At 47.6% G+C, this 12,562-nt stretch overlaps 1 protein-coding gene across 3 annotated transcripts in view; it reads right to left on the reverse strand.

Moving 5' to 3' along the window:
• ARHGAP4 (Rho GTPase activating protein 4) overlaps positions 1 to 12,562 on the reverse strand; it is a 39,065-nt gene that overhangs the window by 8,220 nt on the left and 18,283 nt on the right. For 2 of the 3 annotated variants that reach the window (XM_083421237.1, XM_083421239.1), the window contains exons 6-17: positions 11,920 to 12,048; positions 10,686 to 10,907; positions 10,506 to 10,607; positions 7,678 to 7,872; positions 7,095 to 7,179; positions 6,296 to 6,323; positions 5,968 to 6,055; positions 3,003 to 3,063; positions 2,740 to 2,817; positions 1,008 to 1,142; positions 409 to 514; positions 72 to 302 (exon numbers count right to left, since the gene is read on the reverse strand). In XM_083421237.1, the coding sequence (XP_083277363.1) occupies positions 72 to 302; positions 409 to 514; positions 1,008 to 1,142; positions 2,740 to 2,817; positions 3,003 to 3,063; positions 5,968 to 6,055; positions 6,296 to 6,323; positions 7,095 to 7,179; positions 7,678 to 7,872; positions 10,506 to 10,607; positions 10,686 to 10,907; positions 11,920 to 12,048 (1,460 nt within the window). Of the gene's footprint in view, positions 1 to 71; positions 303 to 408; positions 515 to 1,007; positions 1,143 to 2,739; positions 2,818 to 3,002; positions 3,064 to 5,744; positions 5,773 to 5,967; positions 6,056 to 6,295; positions 6,324 to 7,094; positions 7,180 to 7,677; positions 7,873 to 10,505; positions 10,608 to 10,685; positions 10,908 to 11,919; positions 12,049 to 12,562 lie in introns of all 3 variants that reach the window. The other variant, XM_083421238.1, reaches the window with a different exon arrangement.

A 12,562-nucleotide genomic window follows, 5' to 3' on the forward strand; every position in this document is an offset into this window, starting at 1 on the left:
CACACACACACACAACCCCTCCCTGCTCCTTTGCTCACAGCACCCACCGTCTCCCCATCGCCCCTTCATACCAGTAGTCCTCCTCAGCCAGGGCCATGACCTTCTCATACTGGGGTCCGGGCAGTTGGCTGGTGCCAGGGAAGATGGCCTCGTGATGCACAATCAGGCACTTCACCACCTCGTTGATGTGGGGCTGCACCGACACAGCATCCTGGCCTGCAGGGACGGTCACCAAGGTAGGGCCAAAGCACACAGCTAGGTTGTGGGGATCCATCATGTTCTCATCGCTATAGTGAGACAAGCTGAGGGGGGAAGAAGGTGTGTGTTACAGGGGAGGGGCCTCCTAGCCCCAGGGAGCGCTCTCTCTCTCGCCGTCTCCATCTGGCCACCCAGCACCTGCATACTCACTGGTTGAGGAAAGCAAAGAGGTACCGCAGGACCACCAACACAGCAGGTGGGAGCTGGGAAAGGAGAGCCCGGAGGTGGGAGATACGCTCGGCCGAAGATTCGAGTTCTGGGAAGAGACCATCAGAGGGGGCGGCATGTATTGGACTTGGATTCACATAAACACACACACAAAGAAAGAGGCCACGAGGTCCCGCACTTGAGTCGGGATTTGTAAGCTTGCTGAGCAAACAAGCACACAGCTGAAGTCTCCAGTTCTTGGTCTGCCTCCTCTTGCTTCTTGGTGTATTATTTGTGCTTTAACCTTCAGAAGTATCTGAAATGTTTCCATGATTAACTCATGCCATTGTTCCAGCAGCTGAGACCTAGAGGCTTTTCCATTCTGCCCAGCTGAGAGTCTCAGCAGCTCAAAAGCTGCTCCTCTTTCCCCTCACTTCCGTTTGTCACTTCTGTACAGCACTGTCAACATTGGGGACTATAAGCTGTACTAGGATCAAGTACGTGTGTGCCATAATGTCAATCCTAGTTACTACAGGCACTATATATCAACAAACGAACAAGAATAATGAAACAGGGATCTGCACATCTGCGCACAAACTTACGGGCTGTTGCCAGCAGCTCAGGGACAATGTCACTAGGAAAGAGCGGCTTCTCCAATCCCCGAAAATACAGTTTCAGCACTCCAGCTACTGAATCCAAGTCATGGTGCATGTAGCCATCTGCCAGTGGGTCCTCGCCTGGTGAAGAGGGAGCACTCATTAGAGCAATCCCTTTCTTAACCTTATCACATGGTCTCTCATGAGCCCAAAGATCTTTCTCCCATCTTTTTACTTTGGCCTTCAGTGATTGATGGTACAGCGAGTTCCAGAAACATTGCTCTGTTCTAGTTTTGTATGTTTAGGCTGCTCTGAATTATTGCTACATTTGCACTTTTTAAAGTAATATTTTGAAGTTTTAAATGACTCTAATTTATATTTTATTATGTCATGACATAATTTTGTGGGTACAATTTTTTTCACTTGAAGAGCGGGATATAAATCTGTTTCCTGGTCATCTTTGAACCGCTGTGTTGCAGGAGCAAAAGCATTTGGACACAGGAGAGTGTCTTTACAATCCTTCCTCCTCAGTCATGAAACCTCCTGGATGAACTTGGACAAACTAGCCTCTTCCACTAACCTACCTCAAAGGGCTGTTGTGAGCATAAAGGAGGAAAGAATTGTGCATGGAAATTGTATTCCTTTGGGGTATGATATTTAAAAAGAGAATGCTATAGAAGCATTAAATACATAATTGTGTCAAAGCAGAGTGACTGATTTGGAGAGAAAGGTGGGTGTCTTTCAGAGGATGCGCCTGCAGAGGAAGTCGTCCTAGGGGAAGGGCGATGGACCAGTGGGTAGAACCAGGCTTCATAGGCACATACATGCAAGCTCAACTGCTGGAATTTTCATGCAGGGTTGGGAAAGACCCCAGGCTGTTTGAATCCCTGGAGAGCCCCTGCCAGTCAGTGTTGACAATAGGGGGCTAGATGGGCCAACAGTCGGACTTGCTATGAGGTAACGTCTTGCATTCCCTTTAGCCTAGAATCACCTCCCACTAATAATCCCATTTATCTGCAGGAAAGCTATGGTGTAAACTTTTACTGTTAGCCACCCAGAGAACCTTAGCTATTGGGCATCATATAAATACTGTAAACAAAATAAATTGAGAACTAGGCAATGAAGAAAAGGCCTCTTTGAAACAGGCTTCATGGCTCAGGTTAAATGCCCACGCTCCTTCCAGAGCCAGCACACTGACTTCGCTCCTCACCTGCACATCGGCTACGCCTTCCTCCCTTGGCGCAACATCCTTCCAAGTCCTTTCTCCCCTGACTCCAGGCTGCTGTACATCCTCTGCTCATTATTTTGTGCCCCATGGGAAACTGTGACCCCACCACTGCCCTTTCCCCTCCTTCTGGCAAACTCTAAGGCTCATCAAATTTGCCCTCTACTCCTCTCTCTCCGCTGCACACCTCCTCACCTTTCAGGGTGGCTCCCCACTTGCAGAAGGCTCTCCCCAGGGAGGCTCGCCTGGCGCCTTCCTTACATACCTTTAGGCACCAGGCCAAAACATTCCTCTTCCGCCAGGTGTTTGGCTGATTAGCATTCTACAGCTTTTTAAATGTCCTTGGGGACGTGGGGTTATTGGTTTGTCTTTGTCTTTTTTTTATTATGCATTTTGCATGCTCATTTTGTATTTTGTTTTTGTTGTGAACCACCCTGGAATCTTCAGGTGAAGGGCAGTATACAAATGAGATGATGATGATGATGATAATGATGAAGAAGAAGCCTCGCTCACCTTTCTCAAAGGCATTCCGGATCTCTGATACCTGTGCTTGGGACCCTGGCACTCGAAAAATACCTTCATGCTGGAGCCCTGGGGAGAAGAAGACAGGTCGGGGGAGAGAACCCAGTCACATTTTCCAGCAAGGAAATTTCCCCTTACTGCTGGGATCCACTCACTGCTATGCACAAGTTGGAGATCCTTTTGAAACCTGGGAGTCTGGTCCACATCCCCAAAGGGAAGCATTTGCTGGGGGAGGGGAGAGGGGCTCAGCTTACCATGGAGATTGATGAAGCGGATGCAGCTCTCCACGACAAGGGGGACAGCCTGGCCTGAGCTCTGGAGTTACGGAAAGGAAAGGAAAATGTCACAGAGCAGCTTCATCACAGAACCAGGACTGTGTGGAGGCTCCCTTTCCACAGGAGCCCATCAAAAGCATAGAGCGTAATTTTGGGGGCAGAATTCAGCTTCCTGATAATCCCAGCTTTCATTTTTTTTTAAAAAAAGTTCCCAGCACTCTTGATTGTGAATATACTTATTTACCGTATTAATACAGTAATTACATTTATTTTCTCCCTTGATCAGTATAGTGTGGAAGGGACATTGCCAGTTCAGAGATTATCTTAGCCTTGGAATCATTACTTGGCCTTAGGCCAACCACTCTCCAGTCTCAGCCCCCCATCCTCAGTATGGGAAGAGTAATGCTGACCTACTTTACTGGGCTGTTGTTAGGATTACTAGGATAAGAGATAAGAAATGCAATAATGGAAATGCTATATATATGATTATTGCTATTGTATTATTATTATTATTATTATTATTATTATTATTATTATTATTTATTTCCATAGTGTTCAAGCCCTAAACCTGTTTCCCAGACATGCAAAGGCACAAGCAGGTGATCTCTCACCTTCAGCTCTATAAAAAGCAAGGGTTCTCTCTCTCTGTCTTATGTATATATAGAGAGAGAGAGAGCGACTACCAGCTAGTACCAGCTGATGGGAAGACCTGGGTTCAGATCCCTCCCCCTGCCCTGCCAAGGGCCAGTTGCTGTCTCTCAACCTAAGCTGCCTTACAGTGTTGCTGTGAAGGCAAAATGGAAAGCGGAGGAAAGAGAGGAGAGCCACCATGTGCACTACCCGAAGTTTCCTGACGAAAGGGTGGGACTTAAATGCAAACCAGTCCATCCTAGTGGCTGGGGCTGGTCTTCAGTGCCTTATGCAGCTCCTCACCTCCCCAAGGTTAGCAAGACCAGAATGAATTGTGCACAATTTCCCTTCGCCTTCATGACTTCTGCAGGCCAAATAAATCGGTTCTACTTATAGCAGAATTATATTTTTTTTCAGAGCAGTATATACACAGCTCTGACCATGTCCCACCTAGGAAAATGGCTCCACCCTGTCCAGAATATTATTACTGTATATAGCTCCGGGTTATAAATACATACCCACTCCTATTGTTATTGTTATTATGCACCCTACAACAATGATGAAGCGACTCTTACAGATGTGCAAAAAAAAATGCTAAGCAGGCATAAGTGTAATATCTCATTTACATGTCATTCCCCTGCGCTGCAAATGGGAGAGATCTCTGAATAATGAGGAAGAGTCTTTACAGTCATGTCACACTCAAGCTTATTGGCACTGACAAAGCAAAGAACAGTGTTATGGCCTAGAAATCCCACTAGATGGTGCCAGAGTGAATGCAATTCTCCCTCAAAAGCAGGGGTGATCTGGAGAGCACCAGGGCATGAACCATGGCAGGACAGGGTATCAAACATTAACTTCCCTCAGTCCTGTCAGGCCACTTAGGGGTTTCCAAACAAGATACTGGGCCACCATGAGGGATAGGAAGTTGGTGCCCTTTTTTATTTTGGGCTGACACACTATTGTCTGCTCTTTGCATGTGAGATTCAGTCCTGTATGCCTGAAGGAGTGTCTCCACCCCCATCATCCAGCCCGGACACTGAGGTCCAGCTTGGAGGGCCTTCTGGCGGTTCCCTCCCTGCAAGAAGTGAGGTTACAAGGAACCAGGCAGAGGGCCTTCCCTGTTGTGGTGCCCTCCCTGTGGAATGCCCTCCCACCAGAAGTCAAGGCAATAAACAGCTATTTTACTTTTAAAAGACAACTGAAGGCAGCCCTGTTTAGGGACGTTTTTAATGTCTGATGCTGTATTGTTTTTAATATTCAGTTGGAAGCCACCCAGAGTGGCTGGGGTATAAATAATATATTATTATTATTATTATTATTATTATTATTATTATTATTATTATTATTATTATTAAATATTGTTTGCAGGGGTGGGGCTACGGGTTCAAAGAGCCATAGAGCTGCCCCCGCTGTGTGTCTTGTCTGTGTGAAGAGATGCCCTCATGCTGTGCACGTCTGTCCCTGAAGTGATGTCACACATGTTGCACAGTGTACATGCTCTCTCAAGCTCACCTCCATGGGAAGGACTTGGCTTTAGCTACCAGAAATCAGAGGTGGAGCTTAGGTAATTTCCCCAAGCCATTCTGAGGGCTTGGGGAAATGTCCCTGACCATCTTGGCCAGCCTTTCCCACCCGACAAAAGCTCTCCCCACCGCCGCAATCTGAAGCACACTCTCCTCCTTCCATTTCAGTCAGTGGATTGGAAGGGGCCATCCACTCAGGGTAACATGTGGTTGCAACATGCAGTCGCTATTCATCACAAGCGCAGGCCGAGAGCTCCCTGTTACAAGCAAACAAAGAAGAACAACAAAAGGAGATTGGAAGCAGCATGTCCAAAACACACAAGCAGGGAGGAGTGTCACACACATGCACCCGCAGGGATGCATCTTCACACACCTCGGTGTGCAAAGCATGCACACATGCAAAGGCAGCACGTCATGTTCCCACAAACACTTGTGCACAAGTTACACACAACAAATATGTGCAAGCTCTCTTCACAAAAACTAGCGAAGCATCCTCTCCGTGCCTGTCGCATTGCTGGTCCCATCTGCTCTGCCTGCCCACCCCTGCCTGCCCACCCCAGTCCTGTACCTGCTTCCGTGTCTGCAGCCTCCTCCTCCTTGGGGCAGCACGGACAGGAGAGACAGAGTCAGCAAGCACATTACAAGCAGCGGGAGCAGCGGGTGCGACTGGGAAGAGCCAGAGGCAAGAGCAGGGCCAGGGAGGCAGAGAGTTCTTGTACTAGGCAGAGGGCAAGAAAGCGGGGCTAGAAGGAGCTGGGCAGGAGGGCATAGCTCAGGGCAGCAGCCAGTACCTCCAAAAAGGCCTGCAGGTCACCCCCGAAGAGCTTGTGGTGGCAGCACGAGGGCGGGCGGGAACGCCGGACGCGCTGGGACTGTGGCCTAGAACCAAGGTTTGTGTAGGGTGGGGAGGAAGGAAGATGTCAGAGACTCCCCCAGAGCTGGAACTGGACTCCTTCCCATCGTTCTGCTTGGTTCCTCAACCACAGAATACACAGTGGAAGCCTTCACTGCCCCACTGGGCACAGGGGAAGGGGCAACACGCAGAGTGCCCATCTCTCCACCCCCAACACTGCCATGTGAGTATCCACCATTTTCATGACCCCTTCGGCTTCCTTTTACCTGGCCAGTTCTCGGTCCACAGCAGCACCTGGGAGAGCAAGGAAATAGAAGACAGGGAAGTTAGCATCTGGAGTCCTGGATCTCTGTGGCCATATCTACACCTCAAATTTATGATGAAGACAAATGTACACAGCTTCATCAGCAAGCATGTGATGGAAGCACCTCCATTTGCCATTTACAGGCTGCTCATTCTCAGAAAGTGGAATTGCAGATTGACACAAGAGCTGGCCAATGAAACGAGGCTTCTTCCTCTCCTGCTTTTTAAAGCAAGATTGGGTACATTTCAACTATAAAAGCCAAATCCTTCACCTCTTGGAATAGTTTTTATAGTGTTTTAAAACAATGTAAAATCCTAAATAAGTTTAAAATGCTGAATTTAAATGTGCCAGCTGCTAGGAGTTTGAGAAGGGTAAGAGAAACAGGCAGCCTTCCTAAAGTATGATGGTCAGACAGTTAGAATTTGATGCACGTGCTGTGTGTGTCTTTGAAATGAGTGGAGGTAAGGGAACAAGGCTACTCTAAAAAGGGACATCTGTCTTCACCCTGACGCTGGAATACCTGCAATCACTTTTCCTATAAGAAACCCTGGAGACAACAGTTTTGCGGGGAGCCTGGAGGAGTCTTAGCTCAGATCCTCAGTACTTCACAAACTCTTGGGTTTATTTGCAAGAAAGGCTGGCAATTAAACAGGTATAAAACTACAGGTAATTTTTGTACTCCAAGCCATCCCGAATTCCCATGCCTCATCTAGCCCAAGGCTACAGTGCCCAGACTGGCAATCTACTCCCCATGTTCTCACCCTTCTCTATCGCCTCCTTCATCTGGTCATGCTTTGCTTGTAGTTTGGTTTGAATGCTTCGTCCGGAGAGATATTCTTTGAATTTCTGCACAAGAGACACCAAGAAGTCTGTTACCAGAGAAGATAGCAGGGAGACCTCAGGCTCTAAGACAGAAAGAGGGGCTGGGATTACAGCTCTGTCCCTGGGAAGACCTAGAGAAGCCTTCCGGAGGCAAGCGGAAGAGAAAGGGACCTCACTTGGGACAGCCTTGCCATGGCCAACAGGGGCATAAGTTCTGGTGGCCTAATCAAAAGTGGGGGCGGGGAGAGATCTCCAGAGCAGGATCCCCTGCATGACCACAGCCTGGAAAGGTATCTGCTCCCATGTCAAATGCAAGGGGTCCTGTGCTTGGCTCTCTTGCTCTTTTCACTTATGCACCACTTTCCATCACAAAACGTTGTGGTCTGGACTGCATAGGTGGGACTTGCAAGAGGCTGATGAGCAGCCAGGCCCACATTTTGGGCCATGGGGATTCACCTTTTGGATACCATCTATCAAAACGGCTTTGAATGTTCATGGTTCTAAGAATCTTTGGCTGCGTACCATGATGTAGAAGCTCTCCGTCTCCTGCTGGTTGGCCCGGCGCTTTGCCAAGGCCTGCTTCCCACCAGCGTCAGAGCCGGTAGACTTGAGCGACTCCGTCGACTGACAGCCCTGAAAGGCATCCAGTGCTTCTGGCTCCTCCGCTGCCAACAGGTCCACCAGGCTTTGCAGGGTGGCCTTCAGAGTCTTGTTTACCTGTGGAAGGAAGCAGAAAACTCTACACCGAGAGCCATTGACAGTGGACTGCTGGCGCTTAACAAAGGGAATGAATGTTTCCCCTATAATACTAATGAAGGAGCTGGGAAGGCGGATGGAAGGTGAATGATTATCTTTCCCCTGCCCAATAATTGTTCCCTGCAAATGACCCCCAGCTATTCTTTTCTTAAAGGAAAAAAGCAACAAGAAGGAACCAAAACCCAAGTAAGTCATGGGGGCAGCTGACACTGGCAAATCAGTGGGATCAGGAAGGGTTATACTCTAATAATAATAATAATAATAATAATAATTTATTATTACTACCCCGCCCATCTGGCTGGGTTTCCCCAGCCACTCTGGGCAGCTTCCAACAAAAGATTAAAAATACATTAAAACATCAGTCATTAAAAACTTCCCTAAACAGGTCTGTCTTCAGATGTCTTCTCAATGTCATGTAGCTATTTATTTCTTTGACATCTGATAGGAGGGCTCCCATTTGCTAATCCTCTCCTTTCTTGTTTTAAATTGCTGAGACTTTTAGTTGTGATAATATATTCATAAATTTGGCAAACTATAAGCTAGCTAACTACTGTATGTGCCTCCCCGCTGCCCTGTTTTATCACAGCAAATGTGGAGTTGGGACCAAACATTTGCCCCCATAATGCCTACCTAGTAAGGTCTTAACTGACATATTAGTGTACACACACATCCCCTGGGTCTTGGGTGGTGCAGTGCAGGTTAAGCTCTAGGCTTATTAAATGTGTACATTGCTTCCTGCTAAAAAGGAGCAGGGCTGTAGCAGACGGAAGGCAGAAAGCAGCGGGCTTAGTTCTCAGCAAATGCCACTGACCACTATGGAATGTGGAACATGGTTCATTCATATGCTCTATATCTGAATAAGATTCATCTCAAATATTGGGGGTGAGGAGGCTTAGTGGCAGAGCATCTGACTTGCAGGTTCAGTCCCCAATGGAGTCTCCAGGCTGGGCTGTGCAAGACCCTGCCTGAAACCCTGGAAAGCCATGGCCTCCGTACTGGAGGTGGATGAGGTCTGACTTGATACAAGGCAGCTTCCTGTGTTCCTAAAATAAAAACCAAAGGGCTTGGGTTTTCCAAAATATTCCACAAAGCCCCACAAAGCACCCTGTACAGCAGTGATTCTGAGTGTAGTTTGCAGCTGTTTGTACACAGTATTTGCCTAGATGGGTGAGTAACAACCTCCCCCTAGCGCTTCTTCCTCTGACCAGGGACACCCACTGATCTCTGCTGCCACAGAGCAATCAAGAGCAGAGGGGAAGCAAAACAGAAAGTGAAGTCACCAAGGGAGAAGACTCCCCACCCCTTGAAATCCACTGGTGCCTGCACAGACATGCCTCACTTTCTCCCACACTCATGAGAAACTGCCATTCACTCCAAGAGGAGCATGCTTGGGGGAAGCAAAGCGTTGCATGGCTGGTGAGGGCGAAATCCTGAAGCATCCCTGGCTCTCATCCATTCAACCAAACGGAACGCCAACTGTGAAATTTCTAGCTGTTGACCTGAAGCCACTTCCTTCACCTCGCCAAAAAGAAAGGAAACAGCCCCAGGACCAGAAAAGCACTAGAAAGCAACATGAAAGGCAGGAAAAGCTGTGTAATACAAAAGGATACCTTTCACTATTGCATAAAAAAAATATCAAATACACTTGGCCCACCAGGGTCTGTTCTGGGGGTCCGCGCACAAAGGCAAAATCATGCAAAATCAGGAACCCCCCAAACTGCCCCCTCCTCCCCCCGTAAGGCAGAGGGAAACTTAACATCCCTTACAGAAAGGAAACCCAGGGATACTCCCAGAGCCCTTGCGATGCCTTCCCAAATATGAGCCCAGAGTTTCCTTTCTGACAGGTAAATGACCATGCAGAACTGCTTTTTAAAAATGTATATGTGATTTTATATTGTTTCATCTAGTTTTATCTAGCTGAGCTTTAAAATTTTGTAATTGGTGTTTTTATCTTGATACGGGTCATTGACCGTAATAAAATGACTTGACTTGACCTTCCCAGAGCCTGGCAAACAAGGAAAACCCACTGGGTGCACAGGTGGCAGGGAAATAAATAAATGGAGACAGAGGAATATCAAGTCCGTCCCCCCCCAATTAATTCATTTATTTCTCCACCACTTGCAAAAGGTTGTGGTAGTAGGTGTAAAGTGGGTGTAAGTTGCAGGCCCACTGCTTATGGTTATGTGCTCATTTGCGCTTAGTTTGAGCCAGTACTCAGCCCTGTGGTTTGTCCTTAATGCTTCTGAAGACATGCAGAGTGTTTCCAGATCACTACTGCAGCCTGAGTGAGCAGCAGGGTTGTGGTGGCGGCTCTGCCACTCTGTCTGAGACTGCTACTCCCCAGCAAGGAATTCAGCCTAAATGTGTTTTCTTTAAAATGTGAAGCCATGATTTAATGTTTTGTCTTTGTGTGGAGGAGCAGTCAGTCAGCTGAACCCCAGCCTACAGTCTGAAGACACTAGGCCTATGTCTTGCACAATATTAATCCCAGTTCGTCGTCACTAGAACCCATGGCTACCATTTGGAAATTTCTGGGCTCAAGCAAATCAGAGGAGAGGGGCAGGGGCTTGACTTTGTTCTCTGCTGACACTCACCTCGTCTGTCTCCAGGGTGATGGCATTGAGACGGGACTGGAGATGCTGGAAGCGGGAAACTAGTTCATTTCTCAGGGGACCCTCAGCCCGGACCTCAGACACCTGAAGATGGCAAGGAGAGAATAAGTACCAGACAAAAGGGTATGTTCTATAGGGAGCCAGGAATGAGCAGCCCCTTACCTCGTCGCCCTCATGAGGCTGGTAGTCAAAGCACAGAGGAGGACAGTAAGCTGCAGGGTTGGCCTCCATCAACCTGGACTTGTCCCCCAGTGGGTCCAGGGCATCAATGGCTCCTTCAATGGTGCACAGGCCCTGCTGCCAAGCCGCTTGGGCCCGGGACTCAGCTGCTAGGTAAGTCCTCAGCACTTTGCCCAGGGAAAGGTGGAAGCCAAGGTCAAAACACTGGGAAGAATGAGACAAAAGAGACACCCTTAAAACCACATTTGCACTCATCCCTAAAGCGAATTGTCGAATGGGTTGGTCAACTCTGTTTCTGAAAGATGTTCCTGTGCCTTAAATAGCTGCCTAATGCAGGCAGGACAGCAACATACAGCAGGCACAGCTCTACCTGTCCTGATAGCCCCATGATGAAGGAAAGCTGCCCCTGTTGAATTTCTCTATGCTATGCAGCTGTTTACAACCAAAACGTCTCTATCAGAAAACAGAGTCTGATAATATATGTAACATAATGCACAATGACATTGATAACACAGTGCAAATTATGCATTATGCCTGATTTGCAGGACAGGATCTGGAATCTTTTTGGTCTAGCTTTTTTCTTTCTCATGTTCTGAAGGCTAGGAATCCTATAACAGTAGAGGAAGCTGAGATTAACTGGGAAGTCGTACCCTTTTACAAGCCTACTCCCCCAGTTTATGTTTCTAACCTGACAGCAAAAACTGCCCGTATATTTTCAGAGGTCCCTCCTCTCTGCAGAACTAGAAACTTGGGCTAGAATTATAAACTGAGAGCTAGAAACTTGGTGTTTTCAAATGAATGAAAATTACTTGCTAAGGTAGCATATCACCTGCTAAAGACACGGCCTTTTCAAGCACACCCGCCAAGTATTCACAGGGAAGGCATGGCAAAGACACTGGCGCCTCTTGAAGTAGCTTGACAGTCATACTCCTTTCTCCCTCCACCCTTCCAGGAATCCTGGGAACTGTAGTTCCATGACAGTAGCTGGGCAGCGCTAACAGAACTCTCAACGTTCTCACCAAACGACAGTTCCCATGATTTGACCATGATAGTTGGTATAAAACCAATATGCAGTTGTTATGTGGACATCCCCTTAGTGACGAAAAGAGTGAAAATTGTCACAGCACAGAAACAGCCCAACAAAATGTGTGGCACTGATTTTTGTACTGCCAAATGTTATGGTTCTTGCACCAGCTTGGGTGGAGGACAGACTCACGTCTAGTAGGTCAGCAACATCGCGCACATAATAGTTGCTGATGGCAGCATTGGCAGCGTGCAGACTCAACAAGTAGTCGTTCCGGGCCTTGGCACATTTCAGCTTGCTCTCCATGAACTTGGACTGTCTCTGCAGGGGTCAGAATCATAGAATTGTAGAGTTGGAAAGGACCCCCAGAGCCATCGAGTCCAATCTCCTGCGATGCAGGAATTTGTAGGAGGCTCAGTTAGGCTCACCTCAGCCAGCCCTCCCTCCCATCAGCTCCCACCTTCCCCAGTTAGAAACCTAGTTCCTGTACAGGCTATGTTCTTTTCTGACAATGGCAGCAATTTCCCCTCATAAGTCTACCTGCTTACTAGCATCATTCCTATAGCAATAGCTTGACAAACTGTTGAGCTAGAGAAAAAGTAGCTTTACACTATCTTTATTTGTTTAGGTAGACAAGGTGGGGAGGATGCAAGAGACAGTTAACCACCTCCTGCTTCAAATTAACCCCTTTAAGATCCTCTCCTCCCAACATCCTAATATCACATAATCTTCCCCAATGGCTGCTGCATGTTACCTAATAGTAATCCTCACTGAACAGAGTAGGACTTGTACTATAAGTCTGCTACCCATGGAGGGGAAGGACAAGGAGATACAG

The sequence above is a fragment of the Podarcis tiliguerta genome, assembly GCF_965153285.1.
Source record: "Podarcis tiliguerta genome assembly, chromosome: 17".
In the NCBI taxonomy this organism is placed as follows: Eukaryota; Metazoa; Chordata; class Lepidosauria; order Squamata; family Lacertidae; genus Podarcis; species Podarcis tiliguerta.